We start from the raw sequence: 14,696 nt of genomic DNA, 5'->3' as shown, positions 1-14,696 counted from the left end.
TGTCGCGATGGAAACTCCTCTTCAGGTTGATTCTGCGCTCAGTCAGCCCTCTAACACTGCTCTGATACCATGTCAGAGTGCAGCGGTGCGGAAGCGTAGGACTGAGAGAGAGAGAGAACGCAGAGATAAAAGAGAGAGAAAGAGACAGTGGAAGATGAAGATCTGCTGTATAAAGTGTGCTGAATACAAAGATATGCAGATATATACACGGGCGCAGTGCGCTGAACTGCGTGTCTCCACCTCGACGATGCAACCTGCTGTTCACCTCGAAGTCCGCTGCAGTCTGCACTGTCTCCTGTCTGAAATCTGCGAACAGAGACGGAATCTGCGCGTGTCACCGGTCTGTAATCTGTGAGCAGAGAAGTGTAGGAGACTGCTGGAGATGTCGGCTATTTATAGCCAAAATCTGGACAAAACAGGGCGCTAGAAATACCCTGTCGGCTGCATTAAATGCAGCCGACTGCCTGCACAGGTCGGACTGCTACGTGGCAGTCCGACTGCACACTGTCCGACTGGTCACTGCAGCACCTAACTGACTGAACCTGGCTATGATCTCTAACAAAAACCACATTCTTACATGATCTACATAAGGAGATCTATATGCAACAGCCTGAAGGTTTTGTTGCAGAGGGAAAAGAGCACATGGTCTCTAAACTCAACAAGAGTTTGTATGGGCAGAAGCAGGCACCACAAGAATGGTATCGCAAATTTGATACATTCATGCAATCTCAGGGATTTCATCGTTCTCAAGTTCATCATTGCTAATACACCAAGAAGGCAGCAGATGGCAGCCTTATTCTCTTGGTTTTGAATGTGGATGATATGCCGATTGCAGGCAAGGATGTTCATGCCTTGGACTCCTTGAAGCAGAGTTTACACAATAGCTTTGATATGAAAGATCTTGGTGAGGCCAATCACATTCTTGACATGCGTATACTCAAAGACAGATCAAAGGGTCTTCTTTATCTGTCACAACAAGAGATGTCACAAAAGCTCTGCAGCATTTGAATACTGGCACAAATTCAAGCTCATAATCACGAATATAAGAGGCTAAAAATAGATATTGGTAATACAAATTCATAATATTATTATATATGTATCTTTTTGTAAAATAATTTTTTACATTTTTTAAAATAGAAATTTTGTTACGGAGGCTTTGCTCCTATTGGTCTAGAGCACTCTCTTTCTATCTCCTAAAAGGCATTTTCGAGTCCTCAAAACTCCCCCTAATGGGTTCCTTCACCAACAGTGATGGTGACAAAAAGAAGAAGGGCGATAAGAAAAAGTTTCAATGAGATTTTTTCTATTGTAAGAAGAAAGGACATGCAAATGCAAATTGTGATGTCAAGTAGGGAGAGGCTCAAAGGACCAAGATACCCTATGCTTCAATTGATAATAGCTTCATGTATGCTATGGTTGCTACACGTCCTGACATTGCATTTGCAATGGGAGTGGTTAGCAAATACATGGCACATCTTGGCCAAAAGCATTGGAAAGCAACGAAAGGTATCATGAGATACCTCAAGGGCACCAGATTTGTGTATCTGCTTCGGTAAGCAGAACTCATCTGTTATTGGATTCACGGATGTAGACTATACTGGCTATCGTGACTGTAGGAAGTGTACTTCAAGATATGTGTTCATCTACACAGGTGGAGCAATCTCTTGGATATCTAGGCTCCAAAAGTGTGTTGCATTGTGTTGAGCTAAAAATGCCTTAGCTTTACTTAAACAGCCCCAAAACTTGCTTAATTAATGAAGAAACCTTGTTTATTTAAAAGAAACGCAATCTTAGAGAGTTTCTGTGTCCAATAAGCATAAACCCACTTGGTAGGGCCGAAACATTCTATAAATACATATGTTGTCCTCCATTCAGTCAACAATCTCGTTTTTGCAGATTTCAAGTATTTCAGCTTGCTGCCCACACCCCGTTCACGGAGGACATCTCAGCTAAAGCTATCCATTGCTGTCTACAGCAGTTGGCACTTGATTTCCAGCCCTCTTCTCACAGTTTGGAGCTGATCCCAGCCAAGCAACTAATGTTCCTGCAAACACCTGCTACCGTACTGCCTACCGACGTATCTACAGCCTACATTTCGCAGTTTTCTTTCTCCTCCAGGTGTCGCCCAGCTTCAGCAAGCTGTCCAGCCTGTGTTTGGCAGCTTTTTCTCTCTTGCAGGCTGTCTGCATAGTGTGTTTGTTGCATGAGCATTGTATATTCAACAATTATATCACTTCAGTTATTTTTTGTGTTCATTGTCTCTAAGTTACCCTAACACTAACTAAGTTCTTTTATTAGTCTGCGCTTTGTCGTATGATTAATATTTTTGTTTCTATGTCAAAGTATTTCTTTACATGGTATTAGAGCCTGGTACTCTCTGAGAAACTTAGGCCTTTAATCTGAAAGCTCTCCGCAAGAAGCAAGAACAACAGTAGGTTCAAATGACTTCGAACACATCAACATCAATTCAATCTCCAAAACAACCTATGTCCAGAACAGAGCAAGAGTGGGCAGAACAGCTTGCTCCACAAAGTTCCGACATGGTGGAAGACACTTCTGACAACACGCAAAAAAGGCTATACAAGCTTTCCACTAAAGAATATAATGTGATCATGGACTTTAGACGAAAGAAGATTGAGGAGCACGATCAAAGGATTGCCCTTCAGGAGAAGCTACTCAATGAAGGTATGCATAAATTTCTCTCTTCACATGTTGCACATAAATTTGATGATATTGTAGGACCGTCGAGACCTCCCTCAAGGATGGGCCCCCCTATTAAAAAGAGAGATCCGAAGTATGTTTCATTCTTTCATCCTCTTCCGTCCACTCGATGCAAGGTACTTTAGATTCGTCATTTGTTCCTTCATCTTTTACCTCTTCTACTTTGCAATATACTGTTAGAAATCATAAGGAAGATAGAGTACAATCAATTGACTACCGAAAAGGTTCCCTTGAGGACCAATTCTTGTATGTAAACACATGTCGTGGGGATTATAAGAAAAAGCCACGTACCTCTTCTTTTACCGTTTCTTCTTTTCAATTTACTTCTCAAAATCAGAATCAATTTGGTGTTCCTATTTCTACATTGGATGGTGCATCATCATCATCATTTCATTTTCAATCATTAAATGGTAAAAATGAACAAAATGCATCTACATCTTCACACCACAAATTCAAAACCCTCCCATCCCAAAACATTTTTCTGTTGCTTCTCCACTTCCTTTTACACCATTTACATTCCCATATCCTGTTTCCATAAACCCCTGTTTCCATAAACCCCATTTCCTTAGTAGTCCACACATCGTGATGAGAAGCCTCTTAGATTGATTCATGTTGATCTTTGTGGGCCGACATCCACTGCCGCCTTAAATGGTGCACTATGCTTCTTTTTCATAGTGGATGATCATTCTAGATACATGTGGGTGTACTTCCTCAAGCATAAGTCAGATGCTTTCACATATTTTTCTGCTTGGGTACTATTGGTTTATAACCAAACTGGACGTCGTGTTGGTTGCATGAGGTGTGATAGCGGTGGTGAGTTTATCTCCCATGAGTTTTCCGAGTTTCTACTGAAGCATGGCATCTCTGGCCACCTCACCTCTACTAACTCCCTCTCTCAGAATGGAGTCTGAGAGCATAGAAACCGGACAGTCATGGACATGGCACATTCTATGTTATTCACAGCAGCGCTTCCTTAGCGCCTTTGGATCGAGGTTGTTAACACTTCGATGTGCATTCTCGACCGATGCGCGACTGCGTGTCTTCTTCGAAAGACCCCGTATGAGGTATTCTTTGGCTCTCGGCCTGTCATTTCTCACTTCAAAGTCTTTGGGTATCGTGCCTACACACACATACACGCCTGATGATAATATAGGAAAGCTCACTCCCCGAACTGATCTCCTTATTTTTGTCGAATATTCCTCTGAATCGAAAGCCTATTGTTTGTTCAATCCTCAAACAAACGAGGCGATCGTTAGGAGGGACGTCGTTTTTTACAAGAGGGATATCGTGCAATCCTCTACACAGGATTCCGCTCCTATTTCTTCTTCCACATAATCGGAAATCATGCCTACTGAGCTTGGTCTACTTCCCGCTCCTGACATTACTGCGGATTCTTCATCTCCCAGGTCCCCCCTCGTGAGATACATTACCTGCTGGTGCCAGCAAACCATGCGGGATTCGGGGATCCTACCACCGCATTCCACTCCGGAGGGACCTAGACCATAAGAAAGTCATCGAGACAAACTGGATTTTCAGGACCAAGCTAAAAGCTGATGGGACTTTAGATAAGTACAAGGCTCGCCCTGACGTGCAAGGATTTCGACAGAAGCATGGCATTGATTATGAAGAGACCTTTGCTCCTACCGTGCGGTTGACATCTTTCCAGTTACTTCTCACGCTAGCCGCACCACGATTGGCCAATATATTAGATGGATGTCAAGAGTGCCTTACTGAATGGTTATTTGGAGGAGGAAGTCTATGTGGAGTAGCTACCAGGCTCTCCTTAAGAAAACCCGAGGCATAAGGTATTCCGCTTGCAGAAAGCTCTTTATGGGTTGAAGCAAGCACCATGATCTTGGTTCCATAGGATGGATGAGTTTTTACGGACTCATGGATTCCATTCTACCCCTTATGACGCGAACGTATATGTTCGATCTACTACGAAGAGGGTCACCTATATGCTGCTATATGTTGACAACTTACTCATCACAGGCTCAGATTCTGCTCCCATAGCAGACATCAAGGCAAAGCTTAGTGCTACTTTTGAGATGACAAACTTGGATTTGTTGTCTTATTTTTTGGGGATAGAGGTAATTCATTATGAGGGATGCATTTTTATGACACAGCAAAAGTACGCACTTCAACTAGTGGAATAGCATACTTTGGATCAAACACGACCAATGGCCACGCCTCTTGATCCTACTGTCCACTTGTCGAAGGATACCCTAGGACAACCCTTTGATACACATACCTACCGCTCTGTTGTAGGAAAACTTCTTTGGTTAATTCACACTAGGCCAAATTTAGCTTACTTAATTAGCATACTCAGTCAGTACTTCACAACACCTAGGATGTCACATTGGATTGCATGCCTTCGTGTGTTGCGTTATTTACATTGTATTTTTTCTTATGGCTTGACATATGGTTCTAGTTTATGTTTGCAAGGGTACACTGATACTGATTGGGCAAGAGACCCCAACACCCAGCATTCCCATGGCGGCTACCTCTTTACCTTGGGCATAGCTCCCATTTCTCAATCAAGCAGTAAGCAGGAGACGATGGCAACGTCCACGGCTGAGACTGAGTACCAAGCTCTCTTCGATTGCACCACTGAGGCCATCTACCTGAGGAGTTTACTAGCGACATTTCATTACCCATGTGACTCTCCTACCGTTATCTACTCCCAACAACTAGAGTGCCATTGCCCTTGAGGGCAATCCAATTATCACATCACGAATGTGGCATGTGGGAGTCCACTTCGATTTTTTCAGCGAGCACGTTGAGCTAGGCACCATCTGCCTAAAGTTTGTGCCTACATTCGACAATTTTACAGATGTTTTGACCAAAGCGGTCAACCGACTAGTTCTTCAATGCCTGTTACCCAGGATCGGTTTGGGTACACCCTACCCTACTTCTTCAAATTAATGGGGAGAGGGTGCTTCCCTCTTGCTTTCCCTTCTAGTTTGAGAGGGAACGGCTACTTCTCTTATTAGTGACAGTGATGATGCTTATAGCTTTTTAGACATTCATTCATTTATTTTTCTGTATTGTATTATGGACATTTGTAATTTCATCCGCACTATCAAGATGATATAATTGTAAAAGGGCGCTTGGAAAAGTGAACAATTCCCCTACGAGGGCACTGTCCAAGTGGCACCGTTACATTGCATCTTGTGTGAGCATGCCATCTTGCATCGCCCTTTGCATTACCCCATGCATTGGCATTCTATTCATGTAAACATGCATCTGTGCGCACTTATCCCTTTTCGGTCCTTTGGAGTGGTCGACTCTGAATCCACCATATTCATGGCATTACCCATGGCAATCTCCAAGGCAGTTTTCCCTTAGCTTGCTTGCTTGCTTCACATATTTGCTATATCCATACCCATTTTCCTTCTTCACCGACACCAAGTAATGGTAAGGATAGTATGCTTGTTTTGTGAAGGTCTTTTATTTGACCATCCTTATCATTCTCCCATTTGGGGCACGGATACTCAATAGGACGAAAACTGATTTGAACCCACACTTAATGCTAAATCTATCAAATTCACCAAAAAAAAAAACAACAACAAAAAAAAGTCCATAGCTGATTTCATCCGCCTTTGTAGGGCTTGGTAGGCCACTAGACAACCAACGTGCACCCTTAGTCCGATGCCCTATCCTCTCTAGGTGATCACCTGGGCTCCCTTGGTAAGATTACCATCGCCTCTGTAATATGAGTAGGCCACTGGGCAGCCGACGCGCACCCTTTGTCCGATACTCGAGCTACTTTGGGATCGGGCGCCTCGGGGTAAAAGATCTTTCTCGTGGCACCGTTGTTGGGCCTGAGAGGGGGTATTGAGCTAAAAATGCATTAGCTTTACTTAAACAGCCCCAAAAAATGCTTAATTAATGAAGAAACATTATTTATTTAAAGGAAACGCGATCCTAGAGAGTTTCTGTGTCCCATAAGCACAAACCCACTTCGGAGGGCCGAAACTTTCTATAAATACGTATGTTGCCCTCCATTCAATCAACAATCTCGTTTTTGCAAATTTCAAGTGTTTCAGCTTGCTACCCACACCCCGTTCGCGGAGGACATCTCAGCCAAAGCTGTCCATTGCTATCTACATCAGTTGACGCCTCATTTCCAGCCCTCTTCTCGCAAGTTGGAGCTAATCCCAGCCAAGCAACTACTATTCCTGCACAAACCTGCTGCTGTGCTGCCTACCACATCATGTGCAGCCTGGGTTTGGCAATTTTCTCTCTCCGCCAATTGTTGCCCAACTTTTGCAGGCTGTCCAGCCTGTGTTTGGCAGCTTTCTCTCTCTTGCAGGCTGTCCTGCTTGCGTTTTTAGTCTTTTCCTCTCTTGCAGCCTGCGTTTTTAGTCTTTCTCTCTAGCACTATACAAATCGGTCACAAGCCGAGTCCAAACACTAGGGGGGGCTGTCAAAGGAGATAACTAGCACCATTGGAGTTAAACAGGGATGCCCACTCTGACCTGCTTTATCTGGTCTCTACATTGATGAGATATCAAAGTGCATGGATAGATTGGGAGGGGAGGGATCTAGCCTAAGAGGGATACTAATACCCATCTTACTATATGCGGACAACATAGTTCTCATCTCCAACACGCCCGAAGGACTACAGAACCAATTGGAGGCACTATCGGTCTTCTGCTAGGATAAAGACCTCACCGTGAACCTAGGGAAGACCAAGGTCATGGTGTTCAACGCTTCAACCCAATGGATTCGATGGTCAGGACTCCCCTTCACATATGGCGGGGAAACCGTGGAAGTGGTCCAAAGATACGTCCATCTGAGGATTACATTTTGAGGACGAGATTCACTTTGAGAAAGGCAACAGAAGATAGATTGACACGAGGCTATGCAACCCTCGGATCCATGGAAAACCAATGCGCTTGCATACAATTCTAGGAGCCCCATACAAAGCTCTGGCTAATTGACACTCTAGTCACACCAGCACTCTTGTACGAAGCTCCCATATGGGGATCTAGTCTCTACCACATGAGCAGGGCCACATAGGACTAGCCACTGCCTCACGAGGAGGCCACCTATGAGAGATGGGAGCAGATGGAGAGACCCCTGGCACTTATAATCTCATGGATGACCCGAAGCGAGCCCTCTATGCCACACGAGATCATCAGAGCAAAGATGGAGGCACCGCCCATTGTAGTTGAGGCCCTCTTCCAAATAGTGGCCTTCTTGCACCGACTATGGGACTTGCCTCGGCATCGATACCCCAAACTCGCACTAGAGTCGTCCAAACAGCTAGCACTGCAAGGGGACACTGAATGTTGGTATGCTGGAACAGAGACCTAGCTATGGCCACATGGCCTACACATGGACCACCTCCCCCCACTACAATACAGCCTCGATTGCCCCCACCTGGAGCTCAACCGGGAGAAGGTGAACTGTATCATCAGAATGGACATCATTCAACTACACACGGCCAAGACATGGGTGACTCCTACAGAAGACCTAGGGACAAAGAAGGCTTTCTACTAGGAGCACTTCCTACACATATCTCCGGACGGACTCTTACCCACAGCTACATGGACACACACTTGTCCCATGTAGTCAGAAGCGCAATCAGACAGATCCGTAGATCTTCACACCAGCTACAAGTCAAGACAGGTAGATATGGGGCCCACCCCCTCCCCCTAGAAGATCGAATCTGCCAAATGTGCCAACTCGAGCCAGAGACAGAAGAACACTACATATGTAGGTTTCTACCGTACTACAAGATCCAGGACGCTTCCACCGCCTGTTGAGAGAAGGATTCAGGCCACTCTCTAGTGTGATGGGTTTCAAGGACCAAAGATGCCTTGGGCTCTTCCTGCTGGAAATCCGACGCCACAGAGGCCACCTCCTCCGGACCTTGGAGCAAAGACAAGGAGCCATCCAACGCCTGCTCACAGAATTCTACCGAGAGCCAACTACCATCCCTACCCCTGAGTCCCCCACCAACCCCACTGGCCTCCCAGCCGCGGGAGACTACCCTAGCCATAGCCACGGCACGAAGCAAAGCCCAGTGCCCACATCCAACCGGCGCTCATCCCTGCAAGAGGCACAAGTCGACAATACAAGGGATACTACGCCGCTACCGGAGGGCCCTACCCCGCCGATTCAACCTCCCGATGTTAGATAGACCCATGCGAAACATTTTAGAATGACCAAGCTCCATGAGCAATTCCACACCATACTTGGAACACATATGAATTGTACCTAACCTATTTACCATTTTGTACCTACTCAATGTGTTTATCATAGTATTAAATGGTAGCTTTACTGGGACCTGAAAAGTTTCCCAGACATTTTGTATGTAACGTTTTGGTCTCATAGGCCAACTTGGCCTTTCGTAGACATTAATATAACTTTCTTTCTTTCTTTCTCTTGCAGGCTGTCTTGCCTGCGTTTTTAGTCTTTCTCTCTCCTCACTACCGTCTGCATTAGATCCAACTTCTCACTGCTACGTTTGCTGGTGTTCAACATCCGGATGCTGCCTTGCTGCGATTCGGGATCCGCTCAGAGTACGACACACTCTCCAGCTCATTACCCTTGCACTGATCCTTAAGATACAAGAGTTCAAGGTTCAGTTTTCATTCACTGCATAGTGTGTTTGCTGCATGAGCATTGTATATTCAGCAGTTATATCACTTCAGTTATTTTCTGTGTTCATTATCTCTGAGTTAGCCTAACCCTAACTAAGTTTTTTTATCAGTCTATGCTTTATCGTACAATTGTTATTTATGTTTCTGTGTAAGAGTATTTCTTTACACATTATCTACTATAGAGGCAAAATATGTGGCTGCCACTAAGGCATGCAAAGAAGCTTTATGGCTTTCACGTCTGGTGAGAGAGCTTGGTATTACAGAGGTTCCTATCGTCCATTGTGACACTCACAGTGCTATCATGCTAGCCCGAAATCCTGTGTTTCACGCAAAGATAAAGCACATATAGGTGAAGTATCCCTTTATCAGGGATGTACTTGACAACATAGACATTGAGCTTGTCAAGGTACATACAGATGATAACCCTGCAGACCTTCTCACGAAGGGTCTTCAAGCTGAGCGGTTTGCTCATTGCTGCCACATGATGGGGGTTGGATAGTATATGTGTCTTTCAGCTTTGTACATATATAGACTTAGTTGATCTTTTTCTCTATCTTCAAGCACGTTGCCTTTAGGTGGGAGGTTGTTGGGAATAAAGGCTCATTGTGGCTTTTACAGTGTTCGAGTGTAAACGCACCCTTACACTCTTGTACTTTATGTATATTATCAAAACCTAAAAAGTGATACACTCGTCTTTGTACCGAATATCAAGTGTGTCATGCTCACTCTCCTCTCTACTACTCTCTACTCTCTGTGTAATATCTCACTCGCTAACCCTAAGCTCACTTCACTCCAGATCCGTCAAGCTCCATCAAACAAGGTATGGGCAACAAAAATTACGGCTCTTGAAACCTGCAAAAACAAGATTCAAGAAGAGTGGTGGGCTACATGCCTATTTATAGAAAGTTACGGGTACCCAAATTAGGGTTTTGCATAGGGAACATAGTAACTCTCTAGGATCGTGTTTCTTTTTAAAATAAGAGGTCTTTTTTATTATTTAAGCATGTTCTTGGGGCTATTTAAGTCAGGACAATGTATTTTTAGCTCAACATAATACACTTCAGCATTAAACCCAAAGTGTGTGGGAACTGTGCACAATGGATCCGAATGTAGATATGGACTCACTAGGCATAGGCACAGTAACTGCATGAGGAGCCCATGGTGGAGGGATAGGGACACATGGAGGAAAGGATGGGAATCCCTACACAGGATTGACCCATGGAAAGTGTGATAATGCACCATAAGCAAAGGATGCAAATCCATGCATCTGAGAGATCAAAGGATGTGTCAGACTAGGGATAGCGAGAGGGATGCTCATCACAGTCATCCCAATGGAAAATGATGTGCTCACTTGTGAAAATTTGGAGGGAATTGTGTTGAAGGATGGCATGACATGTAATGAAGTCCCATGGTGCAAAGCAACTTGAGGGTAAGTGAAGAGCATAGTGTTAAAGGGTGGCATTACCTAGAGCAATGGATCGTGATGTGAAGTGGTGGGAAAATGTGAGTACGAAATGGAGAATGAGAATGTGCTACGAATGGAAGCCGAGGTTCCAACTCCCAATATGAGGGATGTAGATATGGAATGTAATCCAAGGGTTTGAAATGAAGAACAGAGGAAATTGACATGTGAGCTAAAGGAGGGTGGGATAGGAGGGATGTGAGAAGAGTGGATTATATGCTCTGATGAAACAGAAGATGTAGATATACCTAATGAAGGATGTCTCCCTCCAGAGCCCCCTCTATTGAAGTTTACATATAGAATCTCATCCGGATCTTGCACACCAAAAGGCAAAACAGAAGAGGGTTTGACTCATATGACTTAAAGGGACTATATGAACCTAACAATCAACCTAATTGAGATGAAGATGATGGCTTGCCAATCGTCCCAAATGTCATATGTCATCCATTATCACAGAGGTAGCCAACCTCACCAACCGGTCTGGATGAAGTAGTAAAGCTAGTAGAAGGGATGCAAGTTCAACTATAGGTAATGCGCAAGTACTCTTTAAACTCCTCTCTCATGAGATTGAAATCTAGATCAGGAGAAAACAAAGAAGGTGAAGATGGAGGTGGGTTGTCGTCTTCCTCACTAAGTCCATAATGACTCCTCAAGGCCTCCAATGATGGAGAAGCTTGATAAGACATCATGGGGTCCCAAGAAGAAGGTGTCTGCGACATTGTGATTCAATTACGGGTCGTTCATGTGCCTCCACAAAAGCAAGCCTCCACAACATACGCAAGATACTCTTTACAAGAGCGCCGGTTCTAATATCATGTGAAGAAAATTGTGTAGTAGATCTTGGGGTTTGCACTAAAGAAACACAAAGTGTACGACCACAATAGGAACACAACGATACAAACACAAACACGCAAAACTCAAACTCTAAAGCCAAAACTCAAAACTCAAACACAAAAACAAATACAAGCAAAAGGGGAGAGAAAGAACACAACTCTAAAGTGAATGAATACTGTAGATGGATATCAGAGGTACAGAGTGCCCAAGGGTACAATGGTAGTGTCGTAGAATGATGTCTACCAAAGATGGATCCCAAATATTGTGACCACCAGCCAGAGTGTCAAAGTGAGGAAAAACTATCAAGCACAAATCCCAATGGAGGTTGGAGAAGCTAACAATACCAAAGATGATGCTTGAGAAGGCAGGCCGCACTAGAAGCTGCAACGTAGCAGTGGAGGGGGTGATGACAAGCAGCGGCAACCAGAAGCTACAAACACAAGTGTGGAGCAGCCGCCTGATGAAGTACACTTGTCGCTTGGGCAGCTGAAGAGTAAACGCACGCAGAAACAAAGTGTCTGAGGGGTGGCGATGGTAGTGGAGATCCAAATGCAGCAAATGGATGGTTACTAGGCAACAGGCAGCAGCATGCAGGATTAGATGGAGTGATGGCATCAATCGTGAAGGCTAGGCCACTACGTGGTGGGAGACTGATGGCCAAAAGCTGCACACAAAGGGTGAGAAACCTGCACCAAAGAGATGAAGACTGAATGGGGACAGCCTGTCTATTTATAGATATGGATAGACCCTCCCAAATTAGGGTCGACAGAACTGCACACCATTTTAGGGATTTTGATTAAATAAGCATGTTTTGGGGCTCTTTAAGAGACTAATCAGCATGTCATGCATTTTTTAGCTCAACAAACCCCTGCAGATATGCAGGAACAGTAGAACTAGTAGACAACTTGATGGAAGTACCAAGTGACAATTATGTTAAATCACCATGTTGCAGCTTAGCCACTGCGCCGCCCCGCCCCCCCGGGGCCTGTTTTTCAAACCACCCAAAAAGAAAAAAAGAGAACCTTTGACAGCAAAACCCAAACACTTAAAGACTCCATTGAATTTCAATAGTGCACCTCAATGCAAGAATGTTTCATGTCCCATAAAAGCAAACAAATAAAGGCACCTTTGGAACCACCCTATGCTGCCATGGATGTCGCCATATAAGAAGAAGGGACCAAAACTGTAAAACCCAAGTCTGTTTCTGAACAGAGCTCATGCCAATAGGTAAAGGCTAGAAGGCTTAATGAAAAGTCATAATGAGCAGCTACGAGCCACCCCAAAAGTAAGGGCAGCCCTTCCATCAAGCAGTGAGGTTAGAAGCAATAGAAAGCTGCCAATAAAATCACCCAGCAGCACAAAGAATTGCCATAGGTAGAAAGGGCAGTTGTTGCAGAAGATATAAAACCTCTTGGTGGCACAAGTCTGAAATGCAGATGTGGTCCACTTTCATGTGTTCAAAGTGTAGAGCTGCATTGTATCTATAAACTTCAGCTTGCCTATATAATGGAAGGCACGCAAATTGAGCAGAAATTGGTTTCAAAACATAGCATTCAGATCTTACGTGTAGTGATACCCTTGCATGTACATGGTCATTTTTGTAGAGTTCTAATATCTTGTCATACTATGTAATTATTAGCAAGTATGTATTAGTATATTTAGAAGGTGCTTAGAACTGATTTCATGGCCTACACATAGTATCAAAGCCACACTTAGGTACAGTAATCATGGTAGAAGCCAATCATCCAAATAGGAAATCCTATCCACTTTCATGAAAGCAAAGACACTAGATAGAAAGTGTTGTAACAACAGTTGACAACACACTAGTCAGCTTCTCTAATCACTAACACTAAATTAGCTACTGGGACGTGACTTAATATCTATTCCAAGAAAAATTAACACTTGGAGACATTTTATTTTGAAGGCTGCAATACAGACCTAGCCTCTGCAACATTCCCTCGATAAGATCAGGACTTGTGGGTGATGATAAGGAGTCAGGAATATGTTGTCCTCTGCCAACCAGCACATACTTCTTTGGATCCAGTAACGAGATGCATACAGTCAAAGAATGTATTAGAGCAGATTTGGAATCTGGATCCTCTAAAGCATGATGGAATAGCTTCCCAATAAAACTGCAATTTCCAAGTTTTCACACAATTTGATTAAATAACTTTAAAAACATAAATGAAAAAACCATCTTCTTGCTTGCAATTAGCCATTCAAACCTGGGCCTTGACAGCTTAGCTGCAAGTGCTGACTGTGACAAACGAGACACTGCTGAAAGAGCTTCCGCGGCATTAGCGTGTGTCTCTGAGGAGTTCTAACATCAATTGAATTCACCACCAACATGATTTAAGAAAATGTCAAGATGAGACTACCCTTCAAGATTTGTCAAAATGAAGTTACCCACTTTGCAAAGTGCAACTTACTGGGGCGCTGAGCTTATCTATAAGTAACTCTAGCAAGTCTGTATCCACCAACCAATGAAAAGAATCTTCATGAAAAGCTCGAATGGTGTCATCAGCTCCAATTAGCCGAATCAAGACCTGCTAAAAGAAGCATTGTGCATCAGATGGTTACACTAATCATTAACTTTAACCCCATCAACATATTGGCGAGGTAACACTTATGTCCAAGAGGTATGTTTGTTTGATCCCAGCAAACAGCCTACAACATATCCTCTAGAAAACTTTTTGATTAATTGGTTAGTGTTTCACCTCCATGATTGATGTTATTGCAACCAAATCTACTAATTTGTTGAGAATCTCTTGGTGAACCTGCAAAAAAAAAAAAATTGGAGAGAGTAAAGTTTCAGTCCAGCTGTAAATCAAAATGTAAGACCTATATTTAAAAAGATCCAAGTATTCCATAAAAAGGTTCCAGTGAGGCAGCACGTATTCCATCTAAAGTCTATGATGACACCCAAACTTGGCCAATGTTGGCCTGACTTAATACACGTACTTAATATTATTGAAAGAAAGTAACTAGCATGTTGAAGATAGCAAGTTGTATTTACAGCCAAGTGTGCATCTCTTGAATGGTGCTTGCAGTATCCTTGTAGTGTG

The 14,696-nt window shown here is 43.7% G+C and overlaps 1 protein-coding gene across 6 annotated transcripts in view; it reads right to left on the bottom strand.

Moving 5' to 3' along the window:
• LOC148027597 (uncharacterized) overlaps positions 1 to 14,696 on the bottom strand; it is a 212,603-nt gene that overhangs the window by 99,288 nt on the left and 98,619 nt on the right. For all 6 annotated transcript variants that reach the window (XR_015692610.1, XR_015692611.1, XM_087689309.1 and 3 more), the window contains 4 exons: positions 14,349 to 14,408; positions 14,061 to 14,177; positions 13,857 to 13,951; positions 13,570 to 13,763 (listed from right to left, as the gene is read on the bottom strand). Coding sequence is in view for 4 of the 6 variants with exons in the window: in XM_087689309.1 (XP_087545435.1) it covers positions 13,570 to 13,763; positions 13,857 to 13,951; positions 14,061 to 14,177; positions 14,349 to 14,408 (466 nt within the window). In the remaining 2 variants the exon portion in view is untranslated. The remainder of the gene's footprint in view (positions 1 to 13,569; positions 13,764 to 13,856; positions 13,952 to 14,060; positions 14,178 to 14,348; positions 14,409 to 14,696) is intronic.

This window comes from Lygodium microphyllum, chromosome 12 (genome assembly GCF_053477565.2).
Source record: "Lygodium microphyllum isolate KBCC chromosome 12, Lygodium_microphyllum_v1.1.10, whole genome shotgun sequence".
In the NCBI taxonomy this organism is placed as follows: Eukaryota; Viridiplantae; Streptophyta; class Polypodiopsida; order Schizaeales; family Lygodiaceae; genus Lygodium; species Lygodium microphyllum.
This window is presented reverse-complemented; position numbering and strand designations above follow the sequence as displayed.